The sequence below is a fragment of the Eptatretus burgeri genome, chromosome 8 (assembly GCF_056783735.1).
Source record: "Eptatretus burgeri isolate ZD-2024b chromosome 8, Ebu_testis_v1, whole genome shotgun sequence".
Lineage (NCBI taxonomy): Eukaryota > Metazoa > Chordata > Myxini > Myxiniformes > Myxinidae > Eptatretus > Eptatretus burgeri.
This window is the reverse complement of record NC_140968.1, coordinates 100,930,054-100,957,481: the sequence shown is the minus strand read 5'-3', so window position 1 is coordinate 100,957,481 and position 27,428 is coordinate 100,930,054. Positions and strand designations below refer to the sequence as shown.

General features: G+C 46.6%; 1 protein-coding gene across 1 annotated transcript; it reads left to right on the top strand.

Moving 5' to 3' along the window:
• The first annotated feature begins 356 nt into the window (after window positions 1–356).
• LOC147022413 (microtubule-associated protein 1 light chain 3 alpha-like) lies at window positions 357–27,428 on the top strand. Its single transcript, XM_085893294.1, has 4 exons — window positions 357–626; window positions 2,887–2,942; window positions 5,954–6,060; window positions 26,186–27,428. The coding sequence occupies exons 1-4, from the start codon at window positions 587–589 to the stop codon at window positions 26,346–26,348; spliced, it is 366 nt and encodes a 121-aa protein (XP_085749420.1). The 5' UTR covers window positions 357–586; the 3' UTR covers window positions 26,349–27,428.

Below are 27,428 nucleotides of genomic sequence, written 5' to 3'. Positions count from 1 at the left end.
TATATTCCCGATTTATAGCACATTAATTTTTTTCGTTGGTCATTTCATAACGAACCCCCAAAAAAAACGGAACGATAAAAGCTGATAAAACGGTCACGTGACCTTTTACCCCTCCCATTCCCCCTGCCGTCTTCCCAAGTTTTTCAATTTCACCTACACCGAGGCCGAGGCCGAGACCTGTGGTACAAGCTGCTTGGTATCAAAGCTTCGATTTGGTTTCCATCATATTCCAGCATCAAAATAATGTTATGGATTTCGAAATTCGCTGTTTATAAATCTTCATAAGCTCCACATCTTTGGTTAATTCGACAAAACCTGAGGTATATCCATGATTTAGCGGAATAGGAAAATTGTTTGTTTGCGTCATGACGATCGACGTAATGCACAAACCGACGTAACCGCGTCACGCGATGTTATAAGTACCAGCAAGACCGGTGACGTCAGAGTGTTTACATCGAAGCCAGCTGTGGTTGGTCTCGATTGCGGAGGTTTTATTTTTCCCGAATTTACATCAACTCTGCGTTTCAAAGACGACAGATTGTACAACAAACGGTACATCGACCTTCGTGCGTCGATCACACTCAGGATGCCGTCGGAAAAATCCTTCAAGCAACGTCGAAGCTTCGGTGAGGGAAGTCTATTCTTTGTTATTCGCCAAACCGGGATGGAGGCGTCTCTGTCTCTCTCTGTCTCTCTCTGTCTCTCTCTGTCTCTCTCTGTCTCTCTCTGTCTCTCTCTGTCTCTCTCTGTCTCTCTCTGTCTCTCTCTGTCTCTCTCTGTCTCTCTCTGTCTCTCTCTGTCTCTCTCTGTCTCTCTCTGTCTCTCTCTCTCTCTCTCTCTCTCTCTCTCTCTCTGTCTCTCTCTCTCTCTCTGTCTGTCTCTGTCTGTCTCTGTCTGTCTCTGTCTCTCTCTGTCTCTGTCTCTGTCTCTCTCTGTCTCTCTCTGTCTCTCTCTGTCTCTCTCTGTCTCTCTCTGTCTCTCTCTGTCTCTCTCTGTCTCTCTCTGTCTCTCTCTGTCTCTCTCTGTCTCTCTCTGTCTCTCTCTGTCTCTCTCTGTCTCTCTCTGTCTCTCTCTGTCTCTCTCTGTCTCTGTCTCTGTCTCTGTCTCTGTCTCTGTCTCTGTCTCTGTCTCTGTCTCTGTCTGTCTCTTCTCTCTCTCTGTGTCTCTGTGTCTCTCTGTGTCTCTCTCTGTCTCTCTCTGTCTCTCTCTGTCTCTCTCTTTCTCTCTCTTTCTCTCTCTGTCTCTCTCTGTCTCTCTGTGTGTCTCTCTGTGTGTCTCTCTGTGTGTCTCTCTGTGTGTCTCTCTGTGTGTCTCTCTGTGTGTCTCTCTGTGTGTCTCTCTGTGTGTCTCTCTGTGTGTCTCTCTCTGTCTCTCTCTGTGTCTCTCTCTGTGTCTCTCTCTGTGTCTCTCTCTGTGTCTCTCTCTGTGTCTCTCTCTGTGTCTCTCTGTGTCTCTCTCTGTGTCTCTCTGTGTCTCTCTGTGTCTCTCTGTGTCTCTCTGTGTCTCTCTGTGTCTCTCTGTGTCTCTCTGTGTCTCTCTGTGTCTCTCTGTGTCTCTCTGTGTCTCTCTGTCTCTGTGTCTCTCTGTCTCTCTGTCTCTCTCTCTGTGTCTCTCTGTGTCTCTCTGTGTCTCTCTGTGTCTCTCTGTGTCTCTCTGTGTCTCTCTGTGTCTCTCTGTGTCTCTCTGTGTCTCTCTGTCTCTCTCTGTGTCTCTCTGTCTCTCTCTGTCTCTCTCTGTCTCTCTCTGTCTCTCTCTGTCTCTCTCTGTCTCTCTCTGTCTCTCTCTGTCTCTCTCTGTCTCTCTCTGTCTCTCTGTCTGTCTCTCTCTCTGTCTGTCTCTCTCTCTCTCTGTCTCTCTGTCTCTCTGTCTGTGTCTCTCTCTCTCTCTGTCTCTCTGTCTGTGTCTGTCTGTGTCTGTCTCTCCCTGTCTCTCCCTGTCTCTCCCTGTCTCTCCCTGTCTCTCCCTGTCTCTCCCTGTCTCTCCCTGTCTCTCCCTGTCTCTCCCTGTCTCTCCCTGTCTCTCCCTGTCTCTTTCTCTCTCCCCCTCTCTCCCCTCTCTTCCTCTCCTCTCCTCCCCTCCTCTCCTCCCCTCCTCTCCCCTCTCTCGAAGTTTTCCCAAGATGTGTTCACCTTGTGTATTTACTTTATTTTATTTTTAATTTATTTATTTACATGGTCGATCTGAACGAGACATCTGTATCGGTGACGTTTGTATCCTCAGTTGCTTCAAAATATTTGTCCTGATGGCGGAATAACAACAGCGTTGTATGATTAGCTCCACTCTGTGCACCCGATTCAGTTTTGCTTCCACTGCATGTACCCTCAGGTTCCGGTCTTGTCTCCCTTGTTTCGGTTCCTATTCACATTGTGACGTTTCTTCAGCCAAACTGATCGTCTCCCTTCCCCTCCGACAATGTGGGTGACTGGGGACATTAAAATGAACTCCGTCCGACCAACCGATCATCCGTCCATGTGCTTTTGTGTTCGTGATGTTTGAAAAAACCGTTGAACATTTAACTTTCATCTTGCAAATATCTATTCCTCCTGACATTATCTCAACTTGATGAGATCACGGCTGTGATTGGCTGAATTATGTTGCCATGGCAACCATCTCGGTAACTTGGCTTGTGCACGTGATGTTTCAAAAACTGTTCGAGATTTAGCTTTCATGTTGCACAAATCTATTCCTCATACCACCCAAAAGGTGGGGGACCTAAAGTATCAACTCCTTGTAGTTTTATTGAACATACCATAAATCCTCATATCTCATATTGGGCTTTGATTAAATGGGAATAAACCTTGAGTTGGATTGATTGTCCACCTGGATGTACACATGGGAATGTACTTTTTTATTTTTTTTATATTTTTTTGCTTTGTTTTCTTTCAGCTGAACGAGTGAAAGATGTGCAGCAGATCCGTGAACAACATCCCAACAAAATTCCCGTAAGTTACCAACTTTGGTTTGGTGCTCACTTGGGATTGGATCATTTTGCCATGTACACCGTCCTCCACCGAAGTATATTTATTGAGCATGAGGACGACACAAGATGTTGCCAAGAGTTTTTGTGTCAGGGTTTGAGATCCCATCTTGCGGCATGTTTATACATTTCCGGGTTTTATGAACGTCCGAGTTGTTTCTTAAGTTGGTGTAAATGTGACCATCTATATCGTGCAGTCCGACGTGAGACGAGAGTTATAAAAACTTGGCTATTGAGTTTTTCCCTCCTTCATGTGATTTGGGTGTCTTCCTCCGAAGATATGATTGTAATTGCTACATTTGGCACACCATTGGGCTCGGGCCCGAGTTGATGTGTCTCCATTGCAGCGGCGTTCAACTAGCGTGAGTATCCTAACTTGCTGCTCAATGTTCTGCTTGTTTGTGGAGGTTATAATTTTTTTAATTATTATTATTTTTTTTATCACTGGTTCTTCAATTTGCAAAATGATTCCTCTTGGTTTCACAGATCCGTCATTTATCAATATAAACATTTACATATAAAAATGCTGATGAGGTATTTTCACTTGCTTCCAAGAATTCCCACACACTGGTGGACCAGCCCAGCGGTGTGCACGCTCACCTTCCAGCTGTCTTGCCTGGGCTTGAATCCTGACTCGACCATACATTGTCATCCTCGCTAATCGCATGCAAGTCCAGGCCAATGATGTCAACCGCTGGGCCAAGCTACCAGCACTTGTTGTCATTGGACATTAAAAGTCCCACATTGTCTTTCATGAAGGGTTGATGAGTTGTCAGGGCCCCCCTGGACAAATCAGAAATTCCTCCCTAAATAAACTTCAATTGAATGTCAAGCCATCCTTCCGGTTCGTGAAAGGCTCGGTCCAAAAACGTTCCCCAGCAACACCATAAGGTGGGAATAATTGGTGCCGTTAAACATCGCAGCCGATAACAATGCATCAGCCACTTTTACACATTGAAATGCTGAACAGGGCAAAAAAACAGATCAACACAACCAATTAATCTTCCAAGTAACTGAAAAGCCTATTTAATTTTGCCTGTTCAGCAATAAAACGAACCTGTTCATGAAGGTTGCCGACCTCTCGCTCCCCCCCCCTCGCACTCCCTCCTCGCTTCTCCCCCCCCTCGCACTCCCTGCTCGCTTCCCCTCCTTGCACTCCTTGCTCGCTTCCCCCCGCACTCCTTGCTCGCTTCCCCCGGCACTCCCTCCTCGCTTCCGCTCCCCGCACTCCCTGCTCGCTTCTGCCCCCGCACTCCCTGCTCTCTTCCGCCCCCCGCACTCCCTGCTCGCTTCCGCCCCGCACTCCCTGCTCGCTTCCGCCCCCGACTCCCTGCTCGCTTCCGCCCCCCAGACTCCTGCTCGCTCCCCCCCACACTCCCTGCTCGCTTCCGCACTCCCACGCTCTCCGCCCCCCGACTCCCTGCTCGCTTCCGCCCCCCAGACTCCCTGCTCGCTTCCGCCCCCAGACTCCTGCTCGCTTCCGCCCCCCAGACTCCCTGCTCGCTCCGCCCCGACTCCCTGCTCGCTTCCGCCCCAGACTCCCTGCTCGCTTCCGCCCCCCGCACTCCCTGCTCGCTTCACCAGACTCCCTGCTCGCTCCGCCCCACACTCCCTGCTCGCTTCCGCCCCCGCACTCTGCTCGCTTCCGCCCCGCACTCCCTGCTCGCTTCCGCCCCCGCACTCCCTGCTCGCTTCCGCCCCCGCACTCCCTGCTCGCTTCCGCCCCCGCACTCCCTGCTCTCTTCCACCCCCGCACTGCCTGCTCGCTTCCGCCCCGCACACCTGCTCGCTTCCGCCCCCACACTCCCTGCTCGCTTCCGCACCCCTGACCTCACCTCCCATTCCCCCTTCTCCCCCCTCCCATCCCCTTCACTTCCCACCCCCTCTCCCTCCTGCCCCCTTCACCTCCCACCCCATCCCCCCACCCCCTTCACCTCCCGCCCCCACCCCCCCACCCCCTCACCTCCACCCCCTGTCCCCACGCCCCTTCACCTCCCGCCCCTCTCCCCCCACCCCCTTCACCTCCCACCCCCTCTCCGCCCCCGTCCCCACTCACCTCCTGTGCCCTTCTCCCCCTCCCCCCACTCACCTCCCATGCCCTTCTCCCCCTCCCCCACTCACCTCCCATGCCCTTCTCCCCCCTCCCCCACTCACCTCCCATGCCCTTCTCCCCCCCTCCCCCACTCACCTCCCATGCCCTTCTCCCACCCTACTCATCTCCTGCTCCCTTCCCCACCTACTCACTGCCCCCTCTCCCTTCCCCGCCTACTCACTGCCCCCTCTCCCTTCCCCACCTACTCACTGCCCCCTCTCCCTTCCCCACCTACTCACTGCCCCCTCTCCCTTCCCCACCCTCACCTTTTTTTTGCATGTTCTCAAACTAAAGTCTTCCCTCTGTTATACTTTCCATACAAGTCATTCATTGTATTCGCTTTTGGAAGATGATCATGCACCTCTCCTGAGGAATGAATAATTCATTCAACCTTAGGCCTGTCCTTGTGTTTTCAAACCTTTACATGTATCATCTTTGAAGGTAAGCACACATTGGTTTTTCATCACCGGACATCGTGAGCATTGCATTTTATCAACTAAAGGTGGATAGAAGTAAGTTTTACCACCATTGGTGGAGGGGCAATGACCCTTTGGCACGGCAAAAGAGGGCTGACGCTCGTCATCGGTCGCATTTCGTTTCCAACAACAATAAAATGCTCATACCAAACTGTAGTTGAAGAAATCCATTGTATTGTTTCCATCCAAGTTCTGATTTGGCAGTTGTATCAAGAACATTAGACTTTGTAACAGCCAAACATGGTGTGCTTGTTGATGTGGATCTTCCATCTGATAAAAGTATTGCTCGAACATTTGCACCCGTGAGGTTTAGCCTCACAGACCACATGCCTGTGATTCATCTGTCACTATTTATATCCCCTGCTGTACTTCACCCTTTCCACCTGTATCCCCTTGGCCATGCCCTAGGTTATCATTGAGCGCTACAAGAGTGAGAAGCAGCTTCCGGTGCTCGACAAAACCAAGTTCCTGGTTCCTGATCACGTTACCATGGGAGAGCTTGTGAAAATAATCAGGTGAGCGAGTACCTGGAAAGCTCCATTGGTGAGGACACCTCTTGTTCATTGCACACAAGGCATTTTGAGTCCTGTCTACAAATTATGCACAAGGATTGTTAATCGAGCAAATGTAAGGAGGATAGTTGAGAGGGGGGGTTGGCATGGGATCCTTGAACAACAAGGAAATCCAACACAGGTGGAGGCCATTCAGCCCATCATGCCTATGCGAACACCACACCAACCCATCTACACAAGATCCAAGGAGGACAATGCAAAAAAAAGTTTTTAATTAATGAAATAAAAAATTTCTTTGTTTGTCTTTTCATTGTAGTTTTTTTTTTGTATTTTTTTTTCTCCTTTTCTTCCCCTCGTGGAGGGGGCATAGGCTTGGTTAAAAACACACACAGCATCAACCACAAAACACTGCTTGACAAGACCCCCACCAACAGCACTCCATACACATGCACACACCATCACCCATCAATGCTCAAACTACCTAAAAAGTCCTATCAACATCCCTATACCCCTCTATCTCAACTTCCATGAGCCTATCTCATTCTAATTTAAACTTATCTACTTTATCTGCTTCCACTACCTTTCCAGGGAGACAATTCCATGTATTAACTACTCTCTGAGTGAAAGACCTCGACCTTACTACCATCTTAACTCTCCTCTTATTTACTCTCAGGTTATGGCCCCATGTCCTATCACTGTCTACTCTGTTCTATAATTAATCCACTTATTTTATCTCTACCTTTCATTATCTTAAACATCTCTATCATATCACCTCGTAACCACCTCCTTTCTAGTGTATAGAGCCCTGTCTCCTTCAGCCGCTCATAGCTGAGTCGAGCTCGGCCCGGAATCAATCTTGTTGCCCTGCACTGAACCCTCTCGATGGCATCGATGTCCTTCCTGAGTTGATGTGACCAAAACTGCACACAATATTCTCGATGTGGACCTCGCTAAATTCGTGTACAATGTTAACACCACCTCTTTTGATTTATAATTGATCCCCTCCGAATACAACCTAAAACCCGATTTGCTTTACCTCTAGCTGCCTGGCACTGTGCTGCCTGTTTACCTCCCGTATCTATGACCACCCCCAGATCCTTCTCCTGTGTAACACGCTCCAAAATTACTCCTTACATCCTGTAATCTCTATTTTTATTGTTCTTTCCCATCCCCAACACTTTACACTTGCTCAGGTTAAATTCCATCTGCCAATCTTTTGCCCAATCTATACAAGTATCAATACTTTCCTGAATCTGATCACCACCTCCTCTGCTATCCACTTCACCTTCAAGCTTTGTGTCATCTGCAAATTTGGAAAGCTTACTCTTTACCCCATTATCCGAATCATTGATGCAAATATTGAATGGTAATGGTCCGAGTACTGATCTCTGAGGTACCCCGCTACTTACATCCTCCCACTCGCAGCAACTCTTTGCTTCCCATCACTAAGCCAGCTTGTAATCCAATTAGCTACCTGACAAGCCACTCCACAAGCCCTAACTTTGGCTAATAACCTCTGATGTGATTCTTTATCAAGTGCCTTCTTAAAGTAGAGATACACTATGTTCACTGCCTTTCCCTCATCCACCCAATCAGACACTGCTTCATAGAACTCTAAAAGATTTGATAAACAGGAACCACCTTTGGTAAACCCATGCTGACAACCTTTAATTAGTTTGTATTTATTTATATGGTTACTCATCTGGTCCTTAATTAATGTCTCCAACACCTTCCCCACAACTGAAGTCAAACTAACAGGTCTATAGTTTCCCAATTCTTCTCCTGATCCTTTATTAAATAATGATGTTACATTTATTACTCTCCAATCCTCCGGTACCTGTCCTGACTCCAGTAAGCTATTGAAAATATCCGTTAACATCTCGCTTACCTGCTCAGTCACCTCCCTTGAACCGAGAGGGGTGAGTGTAGGACAAATATTCCACATTACTTGTCTTTGTACAATGTTGACAGCTCTTTCCACAGGTACACACCATATAATTCTGCACCTGAGGATATTTAGTTCGACATGTCAGTTTTTTTATACTTGGTGTTGTCCCACTTCACCTTTTTTGTAATGTGAGGAAGAGTGAAAAAGGTTTTCCCTTTTCAACAAGTTTCAGACCTGAAAACGTGGCTTCTCTTCCATTGGCAGAAGGAAGGTTTCCTACGGGGTGGGGGTAGGGGCTGGAGTGGGAAGGAGGAGGGAGAGGGGGCTTGTATTTGTTTGTTTGTTACACAGGAAAGGCTGAAGATCTATGCCAAAATTTTTTTTCTGGTACAGGACCATTCATTCCTTCAAGGTTTGAGGTGGAGCGTTTTGCCTGCCCCTCATATCGGTAAGGTGCCATGCATTAACCAGTCAGGTGACGAGTACTGTGCGAGTCAAATGCTTCAACCCACACCGAACAGCAAGTTGGACTCTATCTGTCCGTAGATTTTTAAGCGGTGAAGCCACTTTGATATTTGACTGTGTCCTTCGATCCGTACGTCAAAAATCAAGAAGAACCTTTCTAATAGTTTTTTTTTTGTCGTTTTGTTTTTCTTGTGTTCATTCAAATTGCACCGCTGCCTTCAGCTTCAGGTGTGATTATTATTATAATTATTATTATTTTATTATTTTACTTTAGTTTTTATTTGCTTTTTGATACAGCTCTTCAGCCTGGTGTAGGCTTGGTAGTTCGGATGGCTGGTTTGAGATCCTAGGGTCCTGAGTTCGAGCCCCGTTTGCCACTGAATTAACACCAGGGGTTGATTCAGCCTGTCATCCTTCCAAGGTCGACAAAATGAGTACCAGTGTACTGGTCCCGGTGTATGCCCCAGTTAGAATAGGTGTACCATATCCCTGTGTGTTGTAAGAGGCGACCAGGGTTGGCGTCAGGAAGGCATCCGGCCATAAAAAAACATTGCCTCAAGAATGGGACCGTGATTGCACGGAGCCCGCAAAAAAGCCACCCCTGCTCAGCAGGGAAAAATGGCTGTAAAAAGGGTGCATATATATATATATATATATATATATATATATATATATATATATATATATATATATATATATATATATATATATATTGTTACGAATTTCGGCCCGTCCGGTGTGCGATCAGCCACGTAACTTGAATCGCGACGCGTCGCCCACCGCAACAGACAATTCTGTCGTGACCCTCCTGGAACTACCGCCAGGAGCCAGTCACGGGTGGGGGTTTAACCTCACCACGATCGTGCCAATTGCCCACCCGCGCAGGATAGGGTTGCTCGCCAAATTCGACCTACCTAAGTACCTGCGCGAGTGGTCGACCGGGCGATCGTACCTCACCGCAGGTCGACTTCGGACACTAACCGCTTAAGCGGCTCTTTCCGTGCTGCAGGGATAACCGAGCGGAGTTATCGTCGACATCGACGGTTCAGATTATTTACCGGGTGTTTTAAACCCACTATCAATCCCTTACGTGATGCAAGATGGAACTTTCAACAAAGGAAAGGACGAAGCGAAACGGGAAACAGTTCAACAAGCAAGCACCTTTATTTCACACATACAGCACACGCACGTTAGGCAGTAATGCAATGTGCAACAAAAGCCAAAATGCAACAAAAGCAAAAGTACTACCACCGACTATAATTATTTACAACACTTAAACAATTATACTTGTCGGGACTCGGTGCCACATCATTCATTCAAAATAAACAGGAAAGACTTCCCCATAGGCAGGGAGGTAGACGGGGTCCGTGGACCAAATGTGCGCGGAACCTGGAGGAGCGGCCAGGTCCACGAGACTGAAAAGGTCTTGCTCGCGTCCTCGTGATGCGATGGCGGGCAAGCCACAATATCAGCGCAGCTGCGCCCCGACTCCGTGCCCCTGGCGTGGTCGGTGAGCCCTCTCCGGCATGCTCCGCGCAAGCACGGTTTGGTCGGCACCACGGTTAGGGTGGGGAATGAACGGGGCCACCGGCACTATCTCAGTACGGATGGGGGGGGGAATTGTTGATGCTCAGGGTCGAGCGAGGGGAATGGCTGGCTGGCTTGGTCATTTGTTAAAGCGAAGGTGGCTCGATTCCAGCGACGAGACGACACCAACGACGAGAAAAGCGACCCCCACACTACCACAACGAGGTTCACACAGACTCGCGTCTTTTATAGACCGGGGGAGGAGCCTGTATGCAGATTTTAGGATCAAAACATAATTGGAGGCGGGGCCACGCCACCCTCTGTTCATCCATTGGTGTGGCAAAAAGGGGCGTGAGCCTCTTTTGATCCGAATTCCTTCCTGAGAGGAATTCGCATTCATCGCGCTTGGAGGCGGGGCCACACCGCCCGACGCTCGCCCATTGGACTGAGGAAAAGGGGCGTGAACCTCCCCTGATCCGAATTTCTCTCCCGTAAGGAATCCACATTCATCGCACTTGGAGGCAGGGCCAGACCGCCCGACGCTCACCCATTGGATGGAGGAAAAGGGGCGTGAACCTCCCCTGATCCGAATTTCTCTCCCGTAAGGAATCCATTGCACTCGCGGCTTGCTGCGTTCGGCAGCAATCACCGAACGGCTTTGGACAGTACGACATTCAGTGTTGACTGGTGGTGGGGTCGATGGTTGTGGAAGGAGAAAGGCGAAGGTGGTGGGGGGTTTGCTGTGGTGGTTTGGTGGTTGGCGGGCGTCGTTTGGGAATAGCGGTGAAGCGATGTTTGCAGGATGGAGTTGTGGAGGTAAAGAGGCGAAGGTGGTGTTTGAGTTGTTGGCGGCTTAATGGTCCAAAATAACGATAGAGAAAGAAAAATGGCTAACTCGAAGCGTCGCAGCCCGGATGAATCACACATATTCCCTCTAAACAACAGGTGTGGGCTAACTACACATGAACTTATCGATATATCTCACCTGAGGACCCTTTATGGTGTATTGCGAATTTCCACAGCCGTAACAATATATTTTTTGATAAAGCTCTTAGCTGTGCTTTTGTTACCTCCACCACTGAAAGTGAAGGAGGTTGTTTTCACTCCTTTCTCTCTGTTTGCAGGATATCAAGTTGTGGATGGATCAGGATGAAATTTTATGGACGGGTTGGTTTTGTGATAAGGATGAACTGATTAGATTTTGGTTAAGATCTGGATCCAGATCCGACTACTACAATTTTTAAAGTGATTCTTCACCATTGAGAGAGAGGGCCAAAAACGATTTAGTACTGTATGGCATGATATTTCAAAAATGTAATGGGCCCAATATGTTCTCATGGATCAGGCATTACATGGTGGAGGTATGCGCTCTACCAAGTGCCCTTCTCATTTATTTTTCTTTTAGCCCTCGGTTTTGTGACCGTCTTTGCTCTTCGATCTTCTTTTATAAGAGACTTGACCACTGTGCACACCAACCATTTGGGTTGCCGCTTTGTCATTATCCTTCATGGATACTACCTTCGAATAGTATGGAATCAAATTTTTTTATGAGCCAATTCTGACTTTCACACTTCACTGTAACATTGCCTCCTGCCTCGGAGCTAACAAAATGACTCGGAAGTGCCATTCTGCCTCCTTGCTTGTAACTTTCACGCACACAAAATGATACTTCCGCTTCTGGGTTTGCAGCAATGGCAGCTTCTCTCAGGGGTCTCTGCTGATTTTCTCAAAGCTAAGTTTCCGGTCGTTATCTGTCCCGTTTTAACTGTTTATTTTCTCACCTATATGTTTACTGTGTGTTCCTAATCCAGTTTTGTTTCAAAAATCGTGCTATTTTGTGGGTTTTCGTCGACCTTGTCTTATCGGACTCCTTGAGGCCTACCCATACTTCCCATCGAGGTGTATGATCATTTTCTTCCTATTTTCCCCACTTTTCCCAACACCCCCTGTCTTTTCCTCCCAAATGCACTCTGTTTCCTATCTTAAATTTTTTTTTTGAAAACAACAACCCTTTCTCCCTGCATACAGTACATATGCTGCCTCTGTTCTCCCAACAATGGATGGAGGTACTCATTGCCAGACATGAAATCAGAGCCATATCCCACGACGTATCACGTGATTTTGACACGGTCTGGCACCCTGGCCTGCTCACCAAACTGTCTTCCTATGGTATCAAAGGCCATCTCCACTCATGGCTCGCAGACTTCCTCTCCTGTCACAGCCAACGTGTGGCCTTAAATGGAATGTTCTCATCCCCTCTTCCTGTCCAGGCTGGAGTTCCTCAAGGCAGCGTTCTGGGCCCTGTTCTTTTTCTGGTTTTCATCAATGATCTCTCCGACCCTGGAAAATTCTCTTTTTCTCTTTGCTGATGACTCCACCCTCTGCCGTACCATCTCTCATCCCTCAGACCAGCAAGCAGCAGCTTCTTGGCTCACTGTAGATCTGGATAAAATCACAATCACAAACTGGTCCAACATGTAGAACATGTCTTTCAATCCTAACAAATCTCACTCGCTATATATTTCCTAAAGGACCGTTTAGAAATCCCTCGCATCTACTTTCTCAACAATCCTGTGGAATAAGTCCTTTCTTTCAAGCTTCTGGGTCTCACTGTCTGCCATGATCTTTCCTGGGAAAGCCACATTTCAAACCTCACTTCCAAAGCCAGTCGCCGACTGGGAATCCTCCGTCATGCAAAGGCTTTTCTCGGCCCACCTGAGCTCCTGACGACATACAAAGCTTTCATCTGCAGCCTGATGGAGTACTGCTCTCCCCTCTGGGCTGGTGCTCCTTCCTCTCACCTTTCTCGGCTTCATGTTGTGGAAACCAAGGCATTTCGGATTATTGGTATCTCTCCGATGAGGCTGAGTCTTTGTGCCTCTCACTCTCTCACCGCAAGCAGGTTGGTGGTCTTTCTATCTTCTATCGTCTCCTCTCCGGTCTTGCCCCCCCCCCTCACCGCTGTCTACAATAAATCCCCACCGTATTTCCACAAGGCGCTCAAGGTCCGCCAACAACCCCCTTTTGGTAAAACTACCAGAATCATGACTCACAGCTCACCTTCACTTTCATTCCTCTTTTTTTTTCCATGTCTTTGGAATAAACTCCCATACTCTGTTCAATCCCATTCTTCCCTCCAGGCCTTCAAAACAGCTGTTCACCACCACCTCTTATCTTCCCCCATCCAAATCCTCGATCTTTTCCTCCCCCGGAAATCCACTCCAAATCCACCCCTTTCAAATTCCCTGCTTTCCTTCCTGAAAGTCCCTGTAGTGTCCATCTTATATACCCCGTGTACCCCACACCATCCCTCTCCCTTCCACAGATCTCCGAATGTTTCTGTACTCCACTGTTTTGTCCTTCCCTCTCCCGCCCCCCTTGCTGTGCATTGTGTGTTTGCTTTCATACGAGCTTCGACATTGTACACAAAAGAAAAAGAAAAAATACCTTCTTGAACAATGGAGACGGTGGGTGCAAATAACACACTGTGGTGTAATGGTTAGAGCGCCAGCTTCGAGTCTGGGAGGTCGGCGGTTCAAACCCTGGCCAAGTCTCAACAAAGACTTTTGGGGTTTTTTTTCAATGGTACATGTTGCCTCTTTGCTTGGAGTTCAGGATTTTAAAGGTTTTAAATTTTAAAGAGCAGCATGCACAATCCTCCTAGGTTGGCATTTATGAAGAGGAGGAAATCCCCCCCCCCACGGGAAATGCCCCCGCTGAGTGTGGTGAGAAAAGCAGCGTCGTCGTGATGTCACTGGTACCAAGAGGACCACCGTAAGTGACAACGCTTCCCCCACGTTCACTGGCTGTTTTTGTCTTGTCACACATGCTTGTGTTGTCACATATTATGTACATTCGTGTGTATGTGTGTGTGTGTGTGTGTGTGTGTGTGTGTGTGTGTGTGTGTGTGTGTGTGTGTGTGTGTGTGTGTGTGTGTGTGTGTGTGTGTGTGTGTGTGTGTGTGTGTGTGTGTGTGTGTGTGTGTGTGTGGCACCTCCACAATGAGCCTTCAATCAAGTGATATGTATGTATGTATATATATATATATATATATATATATATATATATATATATATATATATATATATATATATATATATATATATATATATATATATATATATATATATATATATATATATATATATATATATATATGTCCAACAAACCTCACCTGGTTTCTTACTAAGCTTTTGTCTTTATAATTTGGTTGTTTTGCAATACATTCAGGAATTAATGTTTGATGTACTTTTCTGAAAAATGGATGTAATGTTGGAACCAGTGCAGTATGTTGACTCATCGGGTTGCCTCTGTTGATGTGCTTCATACACTTGTGTTGTGACCTTTGTTACCCTGTTGACATCATGAATGTGTCCTGTATTGTAGTTTTGCAATTTTTACCCTCGCTGAAGGAGAGGGTACTGCATTTTGGTCTGTTTGTCCACACAGAATTTTAGTGTTTTTCTCTGCAACTGCTGGTCGGATTGAGACAATTTTCACCACAGGAGCGACGACACGTGTCGAATATTTCATTGATAATTATGACGTCCATCGGTCATGTGGTTTGGCAGCCATGTTGGAAAAATTTGAAACTTTGTACCTCTATCTCTGAAACCGCATAACAGCCATTTTTCCCTGCTGAGCAGTGGTTAGCTTTTCTTGAGGCAATGTTTTATGGCCGGATGCCCTTCCTGACGCCAACCCTGGTCACCTCTTACGACACACAGGGATATGGTACACCTATTCTAACTGGGGCATACACCGGGCCAGTACACTGGTACTCATTTCGCCGACCTCGGAAGAATGACAGGCCGAGTCAACCTCCTGGTGTAAATTCAGCGGCCAACAGGGCTTGAACTCAGGACCCTAGGATCCCAAGCCACCACCCTAACCACTAAGGCCTAAGTCACATTTGCTCTACGGCGAGGATACGGCGGCCGTACGCCCTCTGAATTGACAGAAACGTGCGGCGGCTGCAGAGTTTTTGCGGTGGCTTCAGGGTGGCCCTACGCCATTTGGCTATATTTTACAGGCCGTAGGGGTCGCCGTGGAATTATAGCACGGAGTTATAACTTTTTTCATTTCTACGTTCGTCGTAGCAATTCGACAAGCCGAAAAAAAAAAAAAAAAAAAAAAAAAAAAAAAAAGGAACTGGTAAAAAAAACCCACTCGTTACCGTCCGTTTGGCCGCACGCTCGCCTGCGTTCGCCTTGCGGGCACCTTGTGTCTGCCTTGAAAATTATATGGCCGCCGCAGGAACGCCCTTAGGTCACCGTGCGACATCAAATCACCCCCACGTTTTCCGTCTCCACAATTTATAAATATGCCGTGCGGCTACCCGAAAAAATAAAACATATGTGACTGCTACATTGTGTGACCGTGGAAATACTGTGGCCGCCCTATATTTGCTAGTGGCCGTAGATTTTGTAGACCCCACGGCCGCCGTGGCAAATGTGACTTAGGCCTAAACCAACACCAGGCTTATCTCTGAAACCGCATGAAGGAAAAAAAATTAAGCTTGGCACCCAGCAAGTACTCCTCATGGGGAATAAGTGTTTTTTTTTTTTGTTTGTTTGTTTTTATGTCATAGGTGCCTTTTGTTATGATGTCATTGCATATGTAGAATGCTACATCTGATCAGTATGACTATTTTTGAGTGTCATTTGGGGATAAAATGGTCCACAGAAAAAAAAAAAAAAAGATGACATCATTGTGTCGGAGCGTCGATCACCCTTCACCAAGGTATGAGGCCGTCGATGTACTTGAGAGAAAACTGTTTATTGCCCACCAATACGTGTACACGGAGAGCAGCAAAACACCAGGAACACCAATTATGTAATTGAGGAAGCCCGGAGAGTGCTCTGACTCTATTAGTTGAGCTACTCCCTTGTATACGGTTCTACCTTTGACAAATGCTTATCTCACAATTGTCCTTTCTTCCAACCCAGGGCCAGTTGAGAGCAGCTTGCTTATATCTTTCAACTGTGAATCAAGCAAGATAACAAGGAAGCAAAGTTACTCCCTCATGCTGCTCACAGCATTCTTGTGGATTACTCAAGACTAACCCCATCTTTATCTTTTCACACAGCATTCCAATGTTCCTTTCTGAACAGCAAGCAGGAATATCCTTTGATTAACTGTAAGAGAGTGAGTAAAATTGGGAACAAACAGAGCTAACAAGAAAAAGGTACAAGTCCCAACACTTGGTCACGTAATAAAAAACATCATGGGTCAGGTGTCCAATCAAAGTGGGTTGCATCAAAGCGGGATGCCTTAATACCTGGTCATCACTGCCAGCAGTTATAAAATGGCAGTTCTAATTGCCTCATTAATTGCGTAACACGCCAGTACACGAGCATCACACAAAACAAGTCCTGGCGAGGGTCTGTAATCTCCGATTGCTCTTTTTCTTGTTGTTTTGTTTATACAAGTTTGCCATTTGTGCTTGTTTTCCAGTCTTGTTTTAGTGATTTCCAAAAACCCATTACCTTTATCATTGTGACATCTTGAGAGGACCTGATGATTGGTGCCATTTACATGTTTGGAATGGGAAGGATAGGGTTTGAAGGATTTGAGAAAAACAGGAGTTTGGGATCTGTCGGTTTTTACCCCTCAGCCAGAATTGGGCTAAGGGGTATTGTCGTCACAGGCGTTGTCCGGGCGTCCGTTCGGGAGTCTGTCAACTTTTGGTTTCCGTCAATTTCGAGGAGAACTTCTTGTCCGATTAAATCCATTTTTGCAGTGTGTTGGGGCTGGGTAGAGGAAGGTTCCTTTCGATAATCGGTGCGATGCGTTATCCAATATGGCGGCTAGGGCAGCCATCTTGAATTTGGTTTCTGGACAATAACTTGAACGGCTTGACTTATTGATTTCATTTTTGTGTGATATAATGGGTGTGTTTCGAGCAAGGTTCCTTTCGATATTCAGTGCAATCCGATATCCAATATGGCGTCTAGAGCAGCCATCTTGAATTTGGTTTCCGCGGGGCGTCCGTCCGGGCGTCTGTCAACTTTGGTTTCCGTCAATTTCGAGGAGAACGCCTTCTCCGATTAAATCCATTTTTGCAGTGTGTTGGGGCTGGGTGGAGGAAGGTTCCTTTCGATAATCAGTGCGATGTGATATCCAATATGGCGGCTAGGGCAGCCATCTTGAATTTGGTTTCCGGACAATAACTTGAGAACGGCTCGAGTTATTCATTTCATTTTTGTGTGATATAATGGGGGTGTTTAGAGGAAGGTTCCTTTCGATATTCAGCGCAATCCGATATCCAATATGGCGTCTCGAGCAGCCATCTTGAATTTGTTTTCCGTGGGGCGTCCGTCCGGGCATCTGTCAACTTTTGGTTTCCGTCGATTTCGAGGAGAATGCCTTGTCCGATTAAATCCATTTTTGCAGTGTGTTGGGGCTGGGTGGAGGAAGGTTCCTTTCGATATTCAGCGCAATCCGATATCCAATATGGCGGCTCGAGCAGCCATCTTGAATTTGGTTTCCGGACAATAACTTGGGAACGGCTTCACACATTGATTTTATTCTGGCGAGGTATAATGGGGTTGAGTAGAGGAAGGTTCTTTTCCAAAATGGGCATGCTGCGATTTTTCACTGTGGCCACCACGGCAGCCATCTTGAAATTGGTTTCCGTCAATTTTGAGGACAACGCCTTGTCCGATTAAATCCATTTTTGCTGGGAGTGTTGGGGTTGAGTAGAGGAAGGTTCCTTTCGAAAATGGTCGTGCTGCGATTTTCAATATGGCCACCATCTTGAAATTGGTTTGCGTCAAGGGGCTGAGGGATTACGCCCGCTTTGCGGTGCTATTTGTGACTTATTTAATATGAGCAGGGGTACCCGGTGTTGCCTGGTGCTGTTCTAATCCTGTTGGAATTTTGAAGAAATAATAATTAAAAAACAAGCTCAAATGAGTTAAGATCCTCGTCCTCTTAATGATGACGTCATAAAAACGAATATGACGTCATTGTGATGTATCAAGTGTGCGATAAATTATCTCTGCTAATGCCCGGCTTGATTCCCGCAAACAAAATTCAAACAGCTTGCCTAGTTTCGGAGATAATGGTATAGGTGATTTCCATTAGCGGCGATATTATGACGTCAACTTTTTTTTCTAGGAAGAATTTCCAAAATCAGAGATGGTTACTGCCTACGCGTGGGCTTTCTGCATATACATGGCAAGTTTCACGAAGATCCGATGAAAACTCTGGGTTGTGAAACAAAAAATGTCAAAAATAGGAATGACGTCATAAAAATTGATATGACGTCATAGTGACGTATCATATGTGCGGTAATTCATCTCTGCTAATACCCTGTTCGATTCCCACAAACAGAATTCGAAAAGCTTGCGTAGTTTCGGAGATAATTTTTCTCTAGGAGGAATTTTCAAAATCGGAGATCGTTACTGTCTGCGCAGGGTATTTTTACATATATACACCAAGTTTCAGGAAGTTTCGATGAAAACTGTAGGCTGTGAAACAAACTAGTCCACAAGAACAACAACGTGAGTAAGACTTAGAGATCCTCCACGAAGATCTAAAAATTGAGGGCAAAAACCCTCCTCTCCACCGACTGAGGAATGGGGTCGCAGATCACTTGATATTACCTTCCACATCGCTGCAAAGACTGAGGCACGATCGAGAAATTATAAAATAAAATGTAATAAAATAATACAAATAAATAATGATATAAAAATTTATTCCAACTTTTGTTTTTTCAAAAATTTGGAAAAATGTTTTCCCCTAAAACGCTGTCTGGCACTTACTGTAGAACCTCTGAGCTTGATGAAGACTTATTTGGCTATTTGTGAGAAAAATGGACACACACACACACACACACACACACACACACACACACACACACACACACACACACACACACACACACTGATAGAGGAGGGCTCAGTTCCACCTTCTGAAACTCGCCTATGGAGATGTCCAAAGATGCACAAACTGCTCTTATCGTATAGCTATACAGTCATGCGCCACATAACGACATTTCGGTCAACGATGGACCGCATATACGACGGTGGTCCCATAAGATTATAATGGAGCTGAAAAAATTCCTATCGTCTGGTGATGTCGTCGCCGTCGAAGTGCTGCCAGTCATATAAAAGTACAGTATAGCACATACAATTATGTACAGTACATAATACTTGATAATGATAATAAACAACTGCAGTGTGGCCCTGTTTTAACGCAATCGTTGAGGTCCATAAAATGTCATTGTGAAAAAACCGGGGTCGCGAAAAATCGGGATTCAAGAAAATCAGCGTTCAAACTGACCAAATGTTGACATAACATCCTAAAACACCCCTATTTTCGTCCTCTTTGACCAGTTTTTTTGCGCGTTTACCTTTCAGCAAGTAAATTACCTTTGAGTTAAAGAATTCTGCAAATAAATCGTTGTTACAGTCAATTAAAACACAAATTAGTTTTTAGTAAAGCTTTTTATGTTGTTAAAACATTCGCACTGCTCTGAAATTTCTTTTCAGATTCTTCATTTGTAAATTATATCATCGATGCAATGATTTCGTATTTATAAAATCCAAACGCTATTTATTCACCTTTCGATAAATAATCGATGCGAGAGGAGATTGTAAGCAGCCGCTAACAACACCCATGGCCGTCATGAACAGCACAAAGGTAAAACTAACGCGTTTTCCATCTATCTTGGATGTGTGTTACAATTGCCTACAGTATTCAGTACAGTAACATGCTGTACAGGTTTGTAGCCTAGGAGCAATAGGCTATACCATATAGCCGAGGTGTGTAGTCAGCTATACCATCAAAGTTTGTGTAAGTACACTCCAAGATGTTCGCACAATGACGACATCGCTTAACGACGCATTTCTCAGAACGTATCCCCGTCGTTAAGTGGCACATGACTGTATAAATGAACTCATGTACTTGTAAGCTTTGGTGTGTTGAACAAAAATGCTTGAAAAAAAGCATGCGTATGTGAAAGAAACAATTGCCCGTCCATTTGCTCCTTTAATTTGATTCTTGGCAGGTTTGTTATTGCCCTGTGTGCCCAAAGCGAAAAGCAGGGTTAAGCAATTGTTTCACTTCTGTCTGTCTGTCTTCTGTCCACAAACATTGGTTAGTTTGGAGACAGAGACATTTGTAACAGGAAAGTTATTGTTTTGAAGGACGTCATAAAGGACACAAACTGGCACAAATAACTTCTGTTACATTAAATAACTAGCTGGAGTACCCGGCGTTGCCTGGGGGAAAAAATAGGAATAAGAAAGGGGTAAACTGTGGTGCTTAATATATTACACATTTATATATCATTTAATTTGGACACATTTCACATTTCTTTGTCGTTGTCAGCGTTAGTCATCAGTGCTCCAGTGCCTCGGGGTAGACCACATTGCGTGTTTGACTGTTGGGTGCCAGGATGCTGAGCTTCACTGCACTGTCGATCCGAGAGGCAACCACATACAGCTGGCCGTGGGAGAAGCATGGGGCAGAGAGGTCGATACCGATTGCCTTGTACATCTGACCTTGAGCCTTGATCGTCATCGCAAAGCATGGCTTGCAGGGAAACTGGAGTCGGCAAAACTGGAAGGGCAGCTCGGAGTCTGACGGAATGAGCGGGATCCTCGGCAGAAGGACGACGTCTCCTTTGTATGGTCCACAGGAGATGGTGGCCTCAATGACATTGACATGCAGGCGGATTTGATGCAGCGTGTGCCATTGGTGGTCTTGGGTGGCTCCATGTTTTGCAGGATCATGATTGGCACACCGAGTTTCAGCTTGAAGAGGCGTGGTGGCTTTCCTGACAGCTCAAGAGAATTGAGCAGCTCAACAGGGTAATGGACTGCCGCCTCGTCACAGATGGTACTGTCAACAGACTTGTAGATCCTCTCATCGCCAAGGAACTCTCCCATGAGCCAGTTGAGTTGGTTGACATTGGTGTTCATCGGAGACAGAATTGCACGCTCTGCCAGCCACTCAGACCTGACTTCATTTGTGGTCAAGCAAGGGTAGACTTCAGCCTTGAGCTCCTCCAGTGTGGAGACGAGCTTGCCGACCTTGCAGCTTGGAGAAGGTGGTGGCCCCTTAATCGTCAGACAGTTGAGCTCTCATGTTGGTGGTCAGGTGCTTGACAGTCACATGGCGCCACAGGTGCGACGTCTTCAGGCTGACGTTGACAATGTTGGATCTGGTGCCTCTTGACCAGTGAAAGAATCTGCCGGAAGTGTCCGCAGAGCAGTGTGGGGATGCCTCCCAATGGGTTGCTGGACTCCTGTGATGTCCTGCAGTGTGCGGTCTACAGATTCATCGGCTGTCCTGTGAGTCATCAGGGCCTCATCCACAATGATGGCAGCAGCATCCTTGATGACCTTGGCCAATGCTGTTCCACGCTTGATGCTGCATGTTGGCTGCTCTTTGAGGTGCATGTCGAGTGGGATCTTGATGGTGCTGTGCAGTGTTCGTCCTCCCTGGAGCAGTGTTGCAGCAATTCTACTGGATGCAGTAGCAAGAGCATTCTTTCCTCCTGAGCGAATCTTTTTCAGTATTGTGTTAATGACGAAGCTCTTGCCTGTGCCTCCCGGTGCATCGAGGAAGATGATGTTGCTGCTCCTGTTGCCAATGATGATGCGACCTTGCTGCACCAGTTCAAGGACTGCATTGTAGACCTGATGCTGGTCATCTGTCAGGTGCTGTTGGAGGTCATTAGCCTGGACAGCCAACTGCTCTTGGGTGTAGTCCACTTCCCTGAAGTTCTCTCTCTCTCTCTCGAGCCAGTCTTCTGTGCCCCTCTCTGGTGTACGTAGGTCATACAAACCGAGATGACGGCTGCCCATCATGATCACCTTGTCCTCGAGGGAGCAAAGTGCAAGGTTGTAGACCTCTTCGTTGTAGTCAGCATCAGGATGGCCAACATTGTGACGGTGCTGGAACAGGTAGTTCTCAGAGAGCAGGTCACGGAACTGATCCCAGATTGTGTGTGGATTGCTAGGGAATCAGGTGGTGAGGATGACTGCCATGAGACTCCTGAGGTTTGGTGCAGACTGGCTGATGCCTGCCTCCTCCATAGTAAGGTGGAGGTGCTGGTCATTTTCCAGGTGTCCCCTTGCGAGGCACGCTTCACAGAAGGACTATTCCTGGCCATCCACGGTTCTCAAAGCAGTGAAGGAAGGGGGAGGGGCACAGACTTTAGTCAGGAGAAGTCGAACGTAGTAACAGTCACCCTGCCTCAGACTGATGCTGTAGATGCGGCCAATTGCCGGAGCCTTCCAGATTGCATGTGGACCTTCGACCACCTCTCCTCACTTGTGGCGGGCCCACTTCTTGCGTGACTTGTCCCACCTGTAGTACTCGGGCACCTTGTGGTATTTGAGCGTCTTGGCAAAATCATCATGACTGCAGAGGTTGAAGAAGGCAGTCGGTGTAGTGGCTGGCGGTGGTCGCTGTGCCCTCTCGACGGCATTGTCCACATTGAAGTAGACTCGCTGGCCATTCTCGAGGTAGACGGCTAGGCCAATGACTGGAGGGAGATGCTCGGAAATTGGTTGCTCCAGGATCCTCCAGACTGCCTCGCTGCTGCCGATGTGGCGTGCATTCTGGAACTGAGCTACCTCATCCACTTGACGGTTTCCAGCCTCCTCATTAGCTCGCTGCAGTTCAAACACTGCCTGATCAGTCCCCTTGGTGACATACTTTGTAATATACTTGATGATGGAGCAGATCTCAACGTTGATGTGGCAATTGAATTGGTGGAGGAGAAACGGGTTGTAGGGTAGGTCATCATCTTGGGGCTTGACCTTGTTCTCTGGAGCGACCCACAGGAGGATGTGGGAATGCAAAAGACCACACTTCTGGTACTCAATGGTGTACAGGAAGGCTCTCATCTTCCCAAAAGCTCCCTTCTTTAGTCGCTCCATGAGCTTCTTGTTCTTTTGGCGAAAGACACGGGCACTGATGTCTGGGCAATTGTGAGGCTCTTGTCCTGGCCGGATGTTTTCCTGGACCATTGTCCATTTGGGATTTGTGGTCATCATGATGAAGTCAGGCCTTCCCATGTGACGCACATCGGCCATGGCATCACTGTTTGTCATGCATCCACCTCAGCCCGCCGGGTGTATGTTGCTGGAAGGATCACCCTTTGTCCAACATGAGGCTGTCACGGAGGTTGTCCTAGTTATCAGCAAGCAAGTTCCTTTGCTCCCGGTGGATAAAGCATAGTCGATCTGTCTCGATGTTGCAGTCGACATCGACCAGAAACTGCTGAAAGAGTTGTCGCATCTGCAGTATGTGGTTGCCCTCTCTCAGCATTATGTGTTCACTACAGTACTGCAGCTGTGCGAGTTTTCATCCATCCTGTCCAGTAGCAGTCCTGGCCACCAGATGGATGCTGTAGCCATCTGTTCCAAATGGGAACACGATGGGATACTGGAGTGCATCATAAGATGCATGCAGCTCACCAAACCTTTTAAGTGCCCCATCGTGAAATCTGAGGACGATGTCTCTGGGTTCCGTTGGCTCATTGTCCATTAGGATGGCAACGTCTGGTGCAGACTGAGCATTGTAGCGCGTGTGTGCTCTCCTTGCGGTCGCTTGTTCTCTCTGATGATGATCTGGCGCTCTTCAGAGTTGCCTCCTTCTGCATGTACATCTCTTGCAGTCTTGAGCTCACGGACCAGATGGTTATTCTCGTGAAACCACTTTGTGAGCATCTCAAGGATGTGTGGTTTGAGACTGCTGTGGTTCCTGGCAGCCAGCTCCTTGGCGTGTGAGTCCAGGAAGTAGACCTGCAGGAACTTTCGCTGGCCCTCTTCAGGCGGGAGCAAGCTGCCAATGCGGTGGAACACTTGACCTTGGATCCGGAAGTTCGGGTTGCAGTCCTGGACTTCAGCTTCATTGTGCCCAAAGCGCGTCATCGCAAAGCTGCCATTATACGTCCGAATGTCGTCAAGGAAGTTCCTTCATGAGGGTACCTTCTCCTGAGAGACGTTCCTTCAGCAAGGGAGGAAGGGCAAGAGAGGGCTCAAGGATGACCTTGCCATCGCTGCAGCACACACCCTTGGTCTCTCCCTTGATTGTGTAAGCAGAGCAGTGTATAAGCAGAGCAATTGGTCCATTCAGCCGATGTCTGAATGAGTTGTTGGGTCAGCTAGGTCATACGTGAATGCCACCCTGTTGGCATTGTTGTGCTCTTGTGCCCGGGCCAATGCTCGTGCTTCTGCAGTGCGGTGACGCATTGCCTCAAGTCTTGCATCACACTCTTCCTCAGTCTCATTTGCTCTCCGCTGTTGTTGCTGATGAACCTGTTCATCGAGCCTGGCTGATCGCTCCTCTTCAGTCTCATTTTGTTGCTGCTGCTGTTGCCGCTATGCCTGTTCATTTAGCCTGGCATCTTGCTCCTCTTCAGTCTCCTATTGTCTCTTCGTGTTTTCGCTCAGCTGCAGCTGCCTTGGGACCAATGGAGCTCTTCCTTTTTCGGGGCATCTGAAATCAGAAAGTCAAATTTTGATCATAAACTTTGTAAACGTTCACTAGTCTGTCTTTGTCTTATTTTGATCAGGTTGTGAATAAAATAAGTCGTGACGTGGAAAATCAATCAATTGTGGCAGAAAAATTGAAACGGTCAAAAAAAATTGACGATTTTTTTTCGGTTTTTTTAAACATCGAAGGTGTGCTGTTGTACCACTGAGACATGCTGATTCCGAATATGCCTTTAGTTTTGCTCTGGGATGCGTAGTTCTTGAGTTATAAGAGGACAAACAAACATACACTACTACTTTACATATATACTGAAACGCAAAAGAAACTTACCACCTTTTAAACCTTCAAATATCAACAATAACACTGCGTGTAGTAAATGTGTGAACTTATTTGTGGACAATGGTGTCCTCACTGTCAGACAAAATGGTCATGGATGGTCACTTGAACCTTCAATGGTCACTTCATAGCACAGCTGTTGAACAGCTGTTTTGACTGTCAGTGATTAGCCAAGGGGTACGGGCTGATTTTAATGAGCTGCACGTGATGTCTTGATATTGGCTTTAAAAAGGCCAGTGCAAAATGGGCATTTCAATCAACATGCCACGATTGTCAAGGGATCAACGGCAGTGTGCCTTGGGCATACTGCAAGGCGGATTCAGCTACCGTGAGGTGGCACGTCGCCTTCGCTGTTCACACCAGACGATATCGGTCCTGGTGGACAGAGACACCCTCCACAACTCTGCAGATGACAGACCTTGATCAGGGAGGCCAAGAGTCACCACTGCAAGGCAGGAGAGGCAGATGGTCCAAAGTCAGATGGCTCCAGACATTGAGGACTGAGTGGGACAGAATCCAGCAGCAATCCATCCAAAGACTGGTAGGCAGTATGCGCCGACGATGCACTGCCTGTATCCAAAACAATGGTGGCCACACATGCTATTGAAAGGGGACTGACATTGCACCCTGTGCTGTTCTGTACTGTAGAACAAACTTATGAGATGGTGTATCTTGGTCAAAAACTTGACATGTCATCAATAAAATGCCAATGTTTCAATTAGTAATTGTTGGTTTGTTTTATTTTGAACTGTTACAATTTTATTACATTTCAAACAAGTGGTAAGTTTCTTTTGCGTTTCAGTAGATATAGATGTGGTGTAAAAAAAAAAAAAAAGTTCCCTCAATGGTGCTATATTTTGGTTTATTTCATTTATTTATTGTTTTTTTCCGCAATTTTTAAAATGTTTTTTATTTTATTATCATTTCAATTCAATTGTATGCTGTCATGTCCTGCTATTAGTGGGGGATATGTTCCTGGAAAATGTCATAAATGTCAGGGCATTGTTTCAATGGGAAAAATGGGGGAGAGGTTCCCACGGTTGATTCATGAGAGAAAATCAAATATGCCGCGAAAAACTGAATTCACGGGGTCCACAAATAGTGAATCTGTGAATAGTGGGGTCTTGCAGTACTTGAACACTGGAACACAAATCGCCTTTTTGGCACTTTCAAAACCTTACCATTTCGCAGTACCTGGACAAAATATTATGGCATTTTACGTCGTCACGACCAATCAGATTTGCTGTTCGCAAACCCCGCCCAACGTCCTTGTTTCTCAAGTCTGCGTGGGGTGAGGTGTTCCCCGAACTCTCGACTGATTTGTTTTGTTTGCACGAGTACTTGATGTTCTTTGTTTAGACCGTGAAGCTGCACCAAAATGGAGGGCGGCATGCTTCTCAAAACTGAACACTTGCATTTGCCTCTTTGCCCAATGCTTCCCCTCAATTGCAGACGTCGACTCCAGCTGAGCCCAAGCCAAGCTTTCTTCCTGCTGGTGAACCAACGTAGCATGGTCAGCGTGTCGCTTCCCATCTCCCAACTGTATGAAGAAGAGCATGATGATGATGGATTCCTCTACATGGTCTATGCTTCCCAGGAAACATTTGGCATCTAGGCAGGAACAACTTGCCCCTGCTGTATCCCTGCCCCTCCTTTTTCCTTGTCCTCTCAAATCTCCTGTTATTCCTTACCTTGCCCTCCTTTTACCTTTTTTTTTTCTTCCACCTCCATGCCCTAAATGTATATTACATCCTCATGCTCCTGCGAATACGAACAGACCTCCATCCTTTGTGCACGGTTTCACCAGCCGGTCTTTGGAACTCCACGAGCTCCAGGGAGGGGTCAACAGCAAGTGTTGCGAATGGAGCATGGAATGCTATGAAAATATTAACCTTTTGTCAATGTTTGCCTGTGTTAGTGATTTATTTTCCACCTCCATTGAATACATTTTGACTCGAGTTTTTATTTAAATTCTGCTTTGTGATCCTGCACCCTGTTTTACCTCCCTACTCTCTGGAGTATGAAATCACCTTAATTTGTCTCCACTCAAGTTCTGAAGACAAATTTGTTCCCTCTGTCTGCTGTAAGGAAGGGCCTTGTTCAGGCCAATGTGGAGCTCCCCCTCCCCCAGGCACTAAACTCGTCACGAGCCCTTACCGAGTGATGCTTGTGTGCTTTCATTTTGTATGTTTAAACTTCACTCAAGTTTTCAGCTTTTAACTTTATACACTTGTTGATTGCAACGTATTTCCGTTCCTACATTACGACGCGGTTGCATATTTTTTGATCATGCTTGTGTAGATTCAAAAAAAAATACATCTACGTATGTAATACACACACATGCACACACACACACCTTAATAGAGGACAAAATGCAGAGGTTTGTTGTACTTTGCCTCGTGCACACATCTACTACATGATCGTTTATTATGATTAGCTTTATGAAAGATACCGCGCTCAAATACGCCGTCCGTATCTTCTGTAGCATGATGATGTAGCAGCCGTCACATCCGATTTGCGGCCTGTGAATGGTACAGATTATAAATACATGTCGACTCTATGATGGGATGAATTGCTGTCTCTGGCTTTTCCCAGTTATGATTGTGTAATATTGGATGATTTCTTTTATTAATGTGCGATAACCATATTGTAAACCACATTAAATGTTTGTCTTTGTTTGGTCAAACGCAAAGTG

Excerpts from the sequence above, each read along its gene's own strand:
- LOC147022413 (XM_085893294.1), top strand. The coding sequence starts at position 587 with ATGCCGTCGGAAAAATCCTTCAAGCAACGTCGAAGCTTCG. Across the intron at positions 2,943-5,953 it reads AACATCCCAACAAAATTCCC|GTTATCATTGAGCGCTACAA; the intron begins GTAAGTTACCAA and ends GCCATGCCCTAG. Across the intron at positions 6,061-26,185 it reads GAGCTTGTGAAAATAATCAG|ACGTCGACTCCAGCTGAGCC; the intron begins GTGAGCGAGTAC and ends CCTCAATTGCAG.